The sequence below is a fragment of the Alosa pseudoharengus genome, unplaced genomic scaffold (assembly GCF_046254945.1).
Source record: "Alosa pseudoharengus isolate Yale_2024_CS ecotype anadromous, Long Island Sound unplaced genomic scaffold, YU_APseudo_1.1 YU_APseudo_1.1_scf_3, whole genome shotgun sequence".
Lineage (NCBI taxonomy): Eukaryota > Metazoa > Chordata > Actinopteri > Clupeiformes > Clupeidae > Alosa > Alosa pseudoharengus.
Genome location: NW_027468718.1, coordinates 47,477,713 through 47,491,755, shown reverse-complemented (window position 1 = coordinate 47,491,755; position 14,043 = coordinate 47,477,713). Strand labels below are relative to the sequence as shown.

Genomic DNA, 14,043 nt, shown 5'->3' with positions numbered 1-14,043 from the left:
CTTGCCAGGAGCCAACAGGGAGTCCCACAGCCTGGAACCAGACCGTCTCCAGACCTCCATCTCTCTGGTCCCCACCCCCAGACCACCACCTCTGCCCCATCTGGATCAGAGCCCCTGCCAAGTTACATAAGACTAGAGAACATGGAGAGCGTCCCAGACGCACTGCTGGACGAGCTCAGCTCAACTCCTCAGCAGCAGGAGAGTGGAACCCTCCCTGAGAGAGTTCTAGAATGAATGAGGACTTCTCAACAGCTGCCTAAATCAGACAGAGATCTCAGCTCTTGCCTTCAGTTATTGATCTTGAAATAACTTTTGAAGTTACACACACACACACACACACCCATGACACCAAGTTCATTACAAACATTCTGATAAAGTTTGTCCTTTCAGCTGAAATACCATCTCCAGACAACAGACACAAAAGTGAGACTAAATCTACACCAAACTTTTTGTTTGTTTTTCTTTAATGACTCACAGATGAGAAGTAAATTGCACGCACATTACGTATGGAAATATATATTCATAAATGTACAATATAGGGATTTGTATAATCTTACACAACACTTTTTTTTCAAAAGGCCTTTACATTTCTCCATATTTCACTCAAAAATATATCACTTATCAATAACAAAAAAGATAGATTTAATTTGAATAGACTTTTAGTTCTTAAATTTCACATCAAACAAAGTACAAGAATGTAAACATCTGTTTTTGGGAAACATGTCAATAGATTATTTCATCTAATCAACCAATGTTTTCTCTCAGGTATGTTTTTGCTTTGCATCCTTCGTCTGGTGGAGATATACGCACTGCAGTCATGTATGATTGTGTGTGTGTGTGTGTAGTAGTGAATTTAAGTGCTTTGAGCTATGTGGTTTTACAGTGTAGCCTACACGTGCATATATGTGTGTGTGTAGTGGTCTTCTTCATTGCTATAAGACTGAATTCATGGCCTATAATTTCCGTAAGGCTGGATTTAAGCCACCAAACATACTGTAGCACTAACGTGACCATGTCATGCACACGCCAAACCAAAGTCATACGTTATAATGAATCATGAACATCAGCATCCAATGGGATGACTGCATGACTGGCATATGCCCACCATGGGTTACTGGCATATGCCCACCATGGGTTACGGTCAGCGCCCATAATGCTGCATCTGCTGCTATGGCAACTTGAGGACATGAGACATGTTGAAATGTAGGTGAGAATGCAGTCCTCACATCAGTAATGACAGGTAATGGCACCTTTGGATGCCAGTGGACAATCTAGTTTTAATGAATTTGTCAGACTATTACTCCACAGCATTTTCTGCTGGAGGATAGCCTAGATCAGTGGTCCCCAAACTACGGCCCGCGGGCCGGATACGGCCCGGCACCTCATTTTGGGTGGCCCCCCAAAACATGTCCGTGGTATATAGCATCTGCCCCGCATGGGAGTATGACATCGTCAAACTATAACCTCAGTAATTTCCCCTATTCATTCTCTATAGCGAGTCTTAACAGTACACATGTAATACTCTTTTTGTCCACTGGTGGTTGTTTTGGCGCCGTTTCACGTTTGCCATCGAAAACGGAATGAAAGGTAGGCCTACTTGCAAACAATGTAAGAGGCCTATGCTGACTGTATCAGTGCTCAAAGTATTCTAAAAGTTTATCAATTAATTGCTAATAACTAACTAACTTCTATTCAAGTCATATTTCTGGGACTTTCTGGGATAATTATTTCTATTTTGTATCCACTCGTTCAAATGTTCATACAAATTCACAATGTTCTCATCAGGTGAGTGAAAGTGGTCATTTCAGATGTTTTTGCCAGCACTTCATAAAACTCTCATAGTTTGAGAACTTTAAATTATTTGTAGGATATTGCTTGTTCACAATTTGAGCTGTGTATGCAAAGACACAGAGTTCACACATTTTGAATATTTCATTTGAGCTACATTTTACACTGATATGGCATGATAGCAACATAAACACAGCTAGCAATGGTATTAAATTACAGTAGCCTATGATCAAATGTAATGGAATATTCAACTAAGGTAGACTGTTCACAGCGCTAAGCTATTTATGGTTACTGATATACTCTGAGTCTCTGGCCCTCTCTTAGAGCCAGGCATTTTGAGCTGGCCCTGTCTTAGAGCCAGGCATAGTGAGCTGGCCCTCTCTTGGAGCCAGGCATAGTGAGCTGGCCCTCTCTTAGAGCCAGGCATAGTGAGCTGGCCCTCTCTTAGAGCCAGGCATAGTGAGCTGGCCCTCTCTCAGAGCCAGGCAGTGAGCTGGCCCTCGGAAGAAAAAGTTTGGGGACCACTGGCCTAGATGCAATCAGCTGAAAACAATGACTAAAGAAAATGTGCCATTGGTGGAATAGTCTCTCTTGGTGGTTGACAAAAAAAAAATTAAAAAAGGGACTGGTGAACTTGATGGTATAAAAATGTGGTGCCTTATTTGGAAAAACAGCCCTGGTACAAGATTAATTGGGTTAAATTCTGCCGTTGTGGTGTAATATATTTGTATGCAAATACACACAGGAGATAATGCTATAGGTGGGGGATTTCACACAGCGACCAATCAACAACCAGGCCTATTCACAGACAAAAACAAAAACACTAACAAAGAAACCTTTGTGGGCAAAAAAAAAGCATCAACAGAACAGCCTATGTGTTTCAAGTCTTTAAAGCTGCATTTCCTTAAAAGGTGCATTGTGTATAGTTTAGTGACACCTAGAGGTTGCAACCATCCAAGGAGCCCCAAGAGTGTGGGTAAGGTATGGGAGCCATCAGGTGCTATGACACTCTCTAAAGCCTGTTTTATGGGTTGTCCAGATGAATCGCTCCCTATAGTAATACAAAGGGCTTATTCCAATCTAAAAAAAACCCAACAATTCATAGTTATAGGTGAATAATTTACACTAATGACAACACATTTATGAATATTGTATTCCATCTCCTTCACAACTATAAAAACACCCCAAATTATTAAGAAAGTGTATCTTTAAATAAATGCATGAAGAATGAATGCAAGAACATGAAACACTCAATCTATTCTGAAATATAGTCCACATGTTCCTCCAGAAATATATTCCCCCGTTACTCTAGAAATATATAATTTTACGCCTGTACTGTAAACATCCTTATTCTGGCCGACAAAAGTCTCCACATTGCACATTTAGAGTAGCCTGGGTGTTCCCATGCTGCCTTGCGCGCGATTTGATTCACGCTGCTAAGGCAGCCTGGAGACCATGGAGCAAATTTTCGCCTGAGATAAGGGACCAATCACAGAACAAGGGGGAAAGCAAGACGATGATGAGCTATGCACAGACGCATTTGATAGACATCCGTGGCACCCAATAAACGGATCTGGGCATTTTTTTCAAATACGAGAAAATTAACGTTTGGTTCCCAGACCACGTCTCATTGAGAAGTGGTGGCGCTAGCCAGGCTACCTTTAGAGGCTAATCCACACAATTTAAAATTGAACACTGGCCTGTGTCCATTTTCACAACATTTTCAGTAACAACAGAATCCAACGGAGCGGTTCTAGAATAGAATGGACGCAGTGGAACATGTGAGAAGACCAGGCCTCCACAGAGCTGGTCATGAGTCAGAGTCATGGCAACCAACTCGGTGACAAAGAAAAGGGTGAAATGGCAGATGAGTAATTTTTGGAAATGTTTATTTTTATTAAGCATGCAGCCCAAGTAGCACTACATACACAACATATAAAAAACAATATAATTAAAAATACAAAAAAATAAACCATTTGGTTAGGATTCTACACAATATGGGGCCAACAGAAATGAAAGGAGACAAAAACTAAATAAAAACATTAAGAAATGTAGATGAATAATCCACACATGCTGTTGCCATGGTACTGCATACAAGGTTAGAGCAGGACCACTCGTCCTTCCTACAGGGAGCCAACTGGGACAGTTTGTGCAAAATCAGGGCCGTATGTCCCGTACTGAATGTCTATGTGGGGAGTGACACAGACGACACTCCATTGGCCGCTATAGTGGAGACGTCGGAGCCACCATTTTGTGCCAACTGGCTCTGAAGAGAGTGCTGCAAAACTACCCATGATGCAGATGCCGGCTGACAGTTTCCAACGAGTTCACACAGAAATATTTATACACACGGACACATCTCTGAGAATTCATTTGAAGACATAAAGCTATGCTTTCCGCTGAATGGGTATTAAATAAAACTAAATGAAGTTTTGAATGTAACGATTCATTTTCCTATTTTTTTTTACTTTTCTCTGGTTATTTTGAGCTAAGTACGATGAAGAGGTAAAACTTTGAACAAAGATGGTGCTTTGAAAATCAGACTTGCATCTAATACCTGGCAGCTTGGTCTGCTGATGCAATGATTTCCCTTTTTCGAAAAAACCTTCCTCCCTTAAATGTGTTCTGTACAACCTGACATGAACTACAACCAAAGGTTTAAAGTGAAATTCTAACAGGGCTTGTAAATCCACTCTCAAGACATAATCCTTCAAAAAATAAGGTCACGCAAACGGTCACGTCAACTTCTCTAAAGCCAGCAGCCAATCACAGAGCAAACCAGGACTAGCTGCTTAGCAGTGATTGGCAGATTTTGGTGATTGGCATTGAACGCCAAGAGCAACAAAGTGATTGAAGATCCCTGTTCGGTATCAAGACAGAATTAATCTCTAATCAAAAGCATTCCAGTTGATCTAAAATGGAAAGAGGAGTTGTTTGGCACGTTGATTTATGCATTTCTTCATGTCAGTGTTCTCCTTCATGTCATAAGGTTATGTATGACTGACTATCAGTGTTTATTAGGGGTTTCATTTGATTTAGAAAAAAACATTTGCAGAGCCTGTGTTCATGTCCCAAAAGTATTTAAAAAAATCCTTTTCTCACTCTGCCCCTCCCACTCCCCTCCCAATGTAGTGCTTCTGCAGTCAGTGAATCTGTAGCACACGCACACACACACACACACACACGTTAAAATGAGGAATTGTGTAATATTTGTAAGTTGTGTAGTTGTGTGTGTGTGTGAAGGGTAAAGCTGTGTGTGTGTGTGTGTGTGTGTGAGGGGAGGGGGTGTGAGCTGTGACCACCAGGTCAGGTAGGTGGGTGAGGTGTGGTCACTCTGCGTAGTGCATGATGGACTCGACGTAGTTGCCGGGGAACAGTCCGGTGGTGCCGTTCATGACCCCCTCGTACCAGCCGTCGTCGTTCTTCTTGATGACGTAGATGATGGCGCCCTCCTGGAAGGACAGCTCGTCCTCCTTATCACGCGCATAGTCATAGATGGCCACCACTGCACCAGCGGAACAGGGGAGAGAGAGAAAGAGAGGAGAGAAGTGGAGTTTGGAGAGACAGACAGAGAGAGAGAGAAAGACCATCATCAAGCATGAAAGACTACATATCTGTGTGTGTGTGTGTGTGTGTGTGTGTGTGTAGCCTCACCTTTCTCCAGGTAGGTCCTGGGGGCCCAGGGGGGGTCCTCCTCTGCATAGGGGTCACTGTACTCCACCACAGCTGACTCCTCCTCAAACTCCTCTGGAGGAGGCAGTGGCGTGTGCGCCTCCTCAAACACCGGCTCGTCGCTGGGGGGAGGTGCGTCCGAGACTGAGACAGCGGGGGAAAGGCAACAGGAAATGACCAACCACACACACGCACACGCAGACACACACACGCACACACTTGTACATCCACACACTCATACATCCAAACAACATCACAGAATGGCAATCCCACAACAACAAAGACAATCCTAGACATAAATGTGCCAGCCAGTCAGACACACACAATCCTGTCCCCAAATGTGATCATGTGTGTTGTTTTGGGTGTGGAGTGTGAGCAGCAGTGAGGAGGAGAGCTCCTGCCTGCATCATATAGATAGATAGATAGATAGAGAGATAGAGAGATAGATAGATAGATAGATAGATACTTTATTGATCCCCAGGGGAAATTCAAGTCAAGTCATTTACACACTTTTAAAAGCAGCACAGACTCTGCACTCATGGGCTATGGGCTCTACACCCACTCAAAACAAACATCAGATTTATCATAAGGCCACATGGACAACAAACGAGACAAGTGGCTGTTGCACAGCTAACTATGTGGGGCAAAAATAGGCTAAAGGCTGCTTTATACACATACTGTAACGATTGATGCCTCACAGCAGCTAATGAGAGAAGAGGCGCTACGTTGCTGTACACAGACACACAGCTGGTCTGTCTTCAGTAGATAGCAGATAGATGTTTGTTAACTAACTAGCTGTTCAGATCATAAATCTTGCAAACTCTCCACTGATGACCTTCACTGGGTTAGCTGGTGTCTAGCCCAGTGTTTCCCAAACTTTTTTTCTGGGGACCCACTTTTTAAAAATAACAGACTATCGCGACCCAACTCGTGACTGTGGTAGTTAACAAACTAGATCCTAATAGAAAGCTGTTAGCTTTCCTAAGCTATATAAGGTATAAGCTAGGGGTATTACACAACATAAATTGTCACTATGCTATGCTGGCGACCCAAATAAAATCTCCTATGACCCACCTGTGGGTCGCGACCCAGTCTTGTCCAGCCCAGTGGTTCCCAAACTTTTCCTCCCGCGTACCACTGCCTACATTCCGACTCAGCTCGTGTACCCCCACCATCCGACACATAAACACATAAAAACCTCGTGTACCCCCACCATCCGACACATAAACACATAAAAACCTCGTGTACCCCCACCATCCGACACATAAACACATAAAAACCTCGTGTACCCCCACCATCCGACACATAAACACATAAAAACGTAACACATTCTATAACCCCCCCCCCCCACACACACACATACACACACGTTGACAATATTTGTCCGTTTCCCGGTTTTAGGTGCGTGCATTTGGTCAGTTACAAAGTTATGAAAACTAGCCTGCATAGTAGCCTAACTAGGGCAGCCGTGGCCTACTGGTTAGCACTTCGGACATGTAACCGGAGGGTTGTCGGTTCGAACCCCGACCAGTAGGCACGGCTGAAGTGTCCTTGAGCAAGGCACCTAACCCCTCACTGCTCCCCGAGCGCCGCTGTTGATGCAGGCAGCTCACTGCGCCGGGATTAGTGTGTGGTTCACCTCACTGTGTGTACACTGTGTGCTGTGTGTGTTTCACTAATTCATGGATTGGGATAAATGCAGAGACCAAATTTCCCTCACGGGATCAAAAGAGTATATATACTTATACTATACTTAACTACATCCACATACAATATCTTATAATAGGCCTACAACAACGCCTGACAAGGATGTATTCGTTTGGACAACATACAGCCTAGAAAGGCTTAGGCTACCTTTAGTTTGTTAAATGTAAAGACTAGCTTAATGTTACCTTGTTCTTGCCCATCTGAAATAACTCCTAGCTTTGCTGCTTCCCTCCTTTCTGTTTTTGTTGTTTTCAAAAACCTGTTATATCCGCAAAACTTTCCCCCCACGGACCACGGACCATCCGACGCATTCAAAAGTAACGCATTCTATTAGCTATTCCACGCGTCATGTTTAATAAGCTGCCCTTTTTTTATGAACACATACAGAGTTTATATCCTTTGATTTCATGTTTCCATATCATTATGACCTGATTCGAAATTATGTATTTATTCATGAATTAATTACAAAAGATTTAAAATTTTCATTTTACACCTGTCCGCCATAGCCCTTTTCATCTCGCGTACCCCCTAGAAGCAGCTCGCGTACCACCGGGGGTACACGTACCACAGTTTGGGAATCCCTGGTCTAGCCCATTGTTGTGTGTGTAGTTTTGTGACCTGGGGAGCATTCAAATTTGCAAACATTCAGGGATGTATTTTGCACCCTGGCGTATGGCGTAAAACTCATCCTCATTAATTCCTTATTTTGCACGTTTATTTTTTAAACAATGTGCCCAGGGGTGTGGCAATTACCAACCTAGGGAGTGGCCTGGCGCATTGTCTAAAAATCGCTATTGTACACCTGGTCAGAAGTCTATGGCGAGTTGTTTATATGTTATTTTAAGAGCGCACAACACACCATCCTTCTATCATCCATGAACGCACACCAGCGAATGTCCATGCAAAACATTACAAATTGCACGATTGCAATGGGAAACATAATTAGAATAAAGATATTACGAAATACTGTACATCTCATGATGAGTAGTTATTCATCATCATGAATGACTGTTAAAAGTGATTAGGGGAGAGGTGAGAGACACGTATGGAGCACAGCTGAAGACGCACTGTCACGAGATAAGCAACTCCTCTCCTCGGCAGGATAAATGTTGTTTTATTGAGTCATTTGAACATTAGGGTAAGTGTTGCTTTTTCCAGCCTATGTTGTCGATGGTAACCCATTGTCAGTCAATAGTGAAAGTAACTTACTGCATATACTGTAAATGTGTTGTCGTTGACTGACACACCATGGTGAAGTTAGTTTCACTTTGCCAATGAGTTCAAATAATAGACGAGTGCAAATGCGTGAAGGCTATGCTAGGTTTTAGTAAAGCACGGTTTAGTGGAATGACTATTCCATATGGTCTTCCAAGCAGCCTCCTTCAAATGCGCCATTGACTGGAAAATACCGATGCATTCTTTGACATCGCGCCTTAAAGGGAATGACAGATGTCATTCTCATTGGTTTAAATGATGTTACGCCCCAAACACACCCCCATGACTGATTAAAAAACCTAGGAACACCTTGTTGTGCCATGCGCTCGACGTTTGATAACGAAAACACTCCCAATGTGGACTGGACATCCTACTAAATTTGAATAAGCTTTTGACGAGTGACTGCGCTTTTGACCGTCATGATAGGGACCTTAAAGTTTTTTGTTTTTCAGTTTTCAGCTCAACAGTTTAAGGAGGTAGTTCTCTGCAAACATGGTGGGAGTTTAACAGAGGGTTGCAGTTGATATGAAATGTTCACACAAAATCGCTCAAATTTATGTTTTACATATAAAACATGTTAGTCGCAAATATTCAAGGGACACCTTCTACTTTAACATGTCTTTACGTCTATTATGGATTCATTTTCCCAAGTGGTGTTTTTTTTGTATTTTCATCCTTATTATTTCATGCTTATTCTTCTCTTTTTCCCCCTGTATTTACTTCACCCAGTCTTGTGCCAAGATGGCAATTAGTTCACGTTACATCTTACCTGGCTTTAAGTAACACCTTGTGATATCCTCGGTAAGACGCTGGAGATTGCTTAGGCCGTCAGTGACTGCTTTCAGTTTAATCAATTCATAAAATATACAGTTTGAGAGCGTGTTTATTTGTTTTTGACGCTGCAAATATTCACCGCTGTTCAAGGAATCTGAACACACTCTGGTAAACTCAAGAACACCAATAAGTGACAAGGACAAGGCTTTGCCTCCCTAGTGAATGTAGATTTAAAACTTTAGAGCGAAGACTGACTTCAAATACATCAATAGGTAAGGTGACCGCATGTGATGGTATCTTAGCAGCAAATGCAGACACTTCACCTTTAACTTTCACATGTCTGCATGTCAAAGTTTAAAGGGCACGGAGAGTTCATGTGAAGGTTATTAAGGACAAATGGAAGGTCATCTGAGGGTCAGGCGAAGGTTATTGTGAAGCTACTTACTGGTCTCCTGCATGCGAGCCACGAAGCCTGTGAGAGGAAGCTGGGGGGTGATCTGGAGGATGAAGGGGGGGGGAGGGGATCCCACGGAGACTACAGCCGCACGCACGCACGCACACACGCACACACACACGCACACACACACACAGTGGGAGAGCAAAGCAAATAGCAAATACAGAGAGAGGGGGGGCAAAACAGTGGCAGAGAGTTGCAGGTGGTGGACATTGAAAGAGTGAGAAGAGACAGACAACAACAATAAGAAGAAGGAAAGACAAAGAGAGGTTTGTCAGAGACAGACAGAGGCAGCAGGATATGGTGAATGAGGAAGAAATAAGTCAAAGAAGAGTGAAGCAAACACACACACACACACACACAAAGAAAGAAAGAATGAGAGAAAACGGGAGAAGAAAATCAGAGGAGAAAGAGCAAGATAAGCCTGTTACTTTAGTGTGCAGACACACAACACAACAGTGCTCAACACTCATAGACATTATTAATCGATCCCAGAGCGAAAGTATATTAGCAAACAGACCCAGTCTAGCACACACAGGATTAGCATGTACTATATGATCAAATAACCGTATTATATACACAAGAGAATGGAATCATGGGAACAAGAGAACCCCTCATTTAGATAACCCAGTCCTATACTGTAATTAACTCTTAAGCTGTAGCCCATGAGTGTAACAGAAATACCAAGAAACAAACCACCAAAATAATCACCAAATAAAATAAAGAATCCAACAAACAAGAGAAAAAAAAACAAACAAACAATCAACTTTTTAATGAACTCCTTAAAAGGTGCCATGTGTAATGTCCGCCAAAAAATCAATTCATACTCCACATTCCATAAAAGATGGGGGCAGTATACCTCCAGAAAGTGAGTTGGTCTACCCTAGAGTAACAACCGAGACACGTGTATTGCAGTTTGGCTGGCGGTTATGTTGCCCGCATACCGCCTCCCATGGCCGAAACTGGTATTATGACGTCTGTCGGGCTGTGGCTAGTAATTTAGCATGCTAATTCAGGTTGATATCTCTGCAGCACTATACCTTGTCCTTTTTTTAATGACATCATCGCCCTTATTTCTTCTCATTCTTTTGATGCGTGTAGCTCATTTTTTGGATATTTTTACCTCAATTCTTACACATGGCACCTTTAACCAAGTGAACTACCTAAGCACCTTTTTAACTCCCAAACTACCTGACTCCAGGATGAGATGCGTGAGGGTGAGTGGAGCTGGTACCTAAGCACCTTTTTAACTCCAGGATGAGATGCGTGAGGGTGAGTGGAGCTGGTACCTAAGCACCTTTTTAACTCCAGGATGAGATGCGTGAGGGTGAGTGGAGCTGGTACCTAAGCACCTTTTTAACTCCAGGATGAGATGCGTGAGGGTGAGTGGAGCTGGTACCTCGGCTCTGGTTCTGGTTCTGGTTCTGACTGTAGTAGGGTCCTCCGTTCTGCTGGGCCAGGGGCATGCTGGGCTGGGCCGTGACCGAGGAGGGCCGCCGGTACGGCAGCGAACCACCCACAGGGGGCGCTGTTTGCCTAGGCACAGGCCGGTTCATGCTGTAGAACTGAGGGGTGATGCCTGCAGTCAACACACACACACACACACACACACGGCCATTAGTAATAATTCACCTTACACTACATCTAATTAACCTTCAACATGAAACACACTCATAACCCAGGAATTCACCCTACACCACAAATAGTATACAAGACACATATAAATATGACAAATAAAAAAAAGCGCAGAAGAGATGACAGAATAAAAAAGCGCAGAAGAGATGACAGAATAAAAAAGCGCAGAAGAGATGACAGAATAAAAAAGCGCAGAAGAGATGACAGAATAAAAAAGCGCAGAAGAGATGACAGAATAAAAAAGCGCAGAAGAGATGACAATAAAAAAGCGCAGAAGAGATGACAGAATAAAAAAGCGCAGAAGAGATGACAGAATAAAAAAGCGCAGAAGAGATGACAGAATAAAAACGCAGAAGAGATGACAGAATAAAAAAGCGCAGAAGAGATGACAATAAAAAAGCGCAGAAGAGATGACAGAATAAAAAAGCGCAGAAGAGATGACAGAATAAAAAAGCGCAGAAGAGATGACAGAATAAAAAAGCGCAGAAGAGATGACAGAATAAAAAAGCGCAGAAGAGATGACAGAATAAAAAAGCGCAGAAGAGATGACAGAATAAAAAAGCGCAGAAGAGATGACAGAATAAAAACGCAGAAGAGATGACAGAATAAAAAAGCGCAGAAGAGATGACAGCATACAAAATACAAAAGAAGAACAAAATAACTAAATTAAAGGAAAACAAAACAAATAAACAAAGACACCGTAAGGACATGTCAGGCAATCTGTTCAAAAGCAAATAGAACAGTAACAGCACACAGAGACAGACAGAGACAAACCAGGCCAGAGGGGAACGCAACGCAAAGCAGCACAGAGAGACAGCACTGGGCAAACCAGGCCAGAGGGGAACGCAACGCAAAGCAGCACTGGGCAAACCAGGCCAGAGGGGAATGCAACGCAAAGCAGCACAGAGAGACAGCACTGGGCAAACCAGGCCAGAGGGGAACGCAACGCAAAGCAGCACTGGGCAAACCAGGCCAGAGCGGAACGCAATGCAAAGCAGCACAGAGAGACAGCACTGGGCAAACCAGGCCACAGGGGAACGCAACGCAAAGCAGCACAGAGAGACAGCACTGGGCAAACCAGGCCACAGGGGAACGCAACGCAAAGCAGCACAGAGAGACAGCACTGGGCAAACCAGGCCAGAGCGGAACGCAACGCAAAGCAGCACTGGGCAAACCAGGCCACAGGGGAACGCAACGCAAAGCAGCACAGAGAGACAGCACTGGGCAAACCAGGCCACAGGGGAACGCAACGCAAAGCAGCACAGAGAGACAGCACTGGGCAAACCAGGCCAGAGCGGAACGCAACGCAAAGCAGCACTGGGCAAACCAGGCCACAGGGGAACGCAACGCAAAGCAGCACAGAGAGACAGCACTGGGCAAATACGCAAGAGAAAGACACAGCAAGGTGCTACAACGACCCATCACAGATAGAAGCTTGAGACGGTGACAGAGGCCACACACTAAAAGCCACACACAGGCCACCTCAGCATGACACAGACAGAGTGCTCACTGCAGGCTAGCAAGCCCATCCATCACACACACAGGCACTATTTACCTTGTGTGTTTTATGTTTTCTTTTTATTATGATCTTTACCTTTTGAATATTCTTTGGCTATATTGCCCTTCTATGCTTTTATTTGTTATTATTGTTTGGTTTTGTTTATGTAAAGCACATTGAATGACCTCTGTGTATGAAATGCGCTATATAAATAAACTTCACTTGACTATTAGACACAGCACAGAGTCCCATTACACACACAGGCACTATTAGACACAGCACAGAGTACAGAGGGTTGGAAAAAATAAGACAAAGAAATGGTCACATACCACAGTTTACAAACATATACTAAGCAATACACATATACATACAAATAAGCAAGTAAAAATAGCTATTCAACATAATTACATTGAATAAATACATTCAAGAAATACAGCAAGAAGACAGCAATGTCTGTTAATTTATTAGATCCTTTGGTCCATATTACACAAACAGGTCTGAAATGTGATACTGAAATAAAGACTTGGTCTCAAACGCTGATACAATTCACACACAAGACAAAAAAAACTGGATGTCTATGTAAAAACAAGGCTGGGTGAGGAGGACTATGGACAGGCTTTGGATCCGATTTTTTCAGCGCACACCAAAGAGTCGTGATAACAAACTGTTGCAGAACTGTTACGAGTCCAAGTGATGTGAATAAATCATTGCAAGTCACTGCCAAATGTTGCAAGGCATTGCAAAAGATCCCCCATGTCAAATTCCAGGTTACAAGGCATTAGAACACTTGTACTTCACAGCTTGTGTGATGCGCTGTCACTCTGTGTGTGATAACATGACATCACGGATGAGCTTTTGGTCAGACAAGAGATAGAGGACTACTTTTTCATTCAGGTTGAAGATTTCCACTGTCTAAAAATAACACCAGTCAAAGAGTATTCTAAGTCACAAAAACAAACAACTGGCTGTTGGCTAGCTTATCAGATACTTGATTAACTGTCCAGCTAGCTAGCTCCCATCTGGCTATGAGTGGAGCCACAAAATCATGGAACCATTGTTCTACTTACATGTTCCAAGTTCCATATCTCCCCTTCAGGATCCTACCCGGTATGCTAAATCTAATTCCAGAACATCCCTGCCTAAAAGCTCCATTCTAAGCTCTACTCAGAGTTCCGTTCTGCCATTCCGTTCTCTCTCTTCTACATCCCAGGTCTGCACACCCAATCCAGTCCCCACCACCCACTCTCTTGTCCAGCCCCGTCTCCCCCTGGCCTCATGGCAATCTGGGATCTCCTTGGGG

At 43.3% G+C, this 14,043-nt stretch overlaps 1 protein-coding gene across 5 annotated transcripts in view; it reads right to left on the bottom strand.

Annotated features, from left to right (window-relative positions):
• Positions 1-3,660: 3,660 nt before the first annotated feature.
• Positions 3,661-14,043, bottom strand: part of LOC143100909 (abl interactor 2-like) — a 106,481-nt gene continuing 96,098 nt past the window's right edge. For 3 of the 5 annotated variants that reach the window (XM_076264498.1, XM_076264499.1, XM_076264502.1), the window contains exons 7-10: positions 11,010-11,189; positions 9,602-9,691; positions 5,443-5,604; positions 3,661-5,293 (exon numbers count right to left, since the gene is read on the bottom strand). In XM_076264498.1, coding sequence (XP_076120613.1) covers positions 5,118-5,293; positions 5,443-5,604; positions 9,602-9,691; positions 11,010-11,189 — 608 coding nt within the window. In that variant the 3' untranslated portion in view covers positions 3,661-5,117. The remainder of the gene's footprint in view (positions 5,294-5,442; positions 5,605-9,601; positions 9,692-11,009; positions 11,190-14,043) is intronic. The other 2 variants (XM_076264500.1, XM_076264501.1) reach the window with 1 other exon arrangement.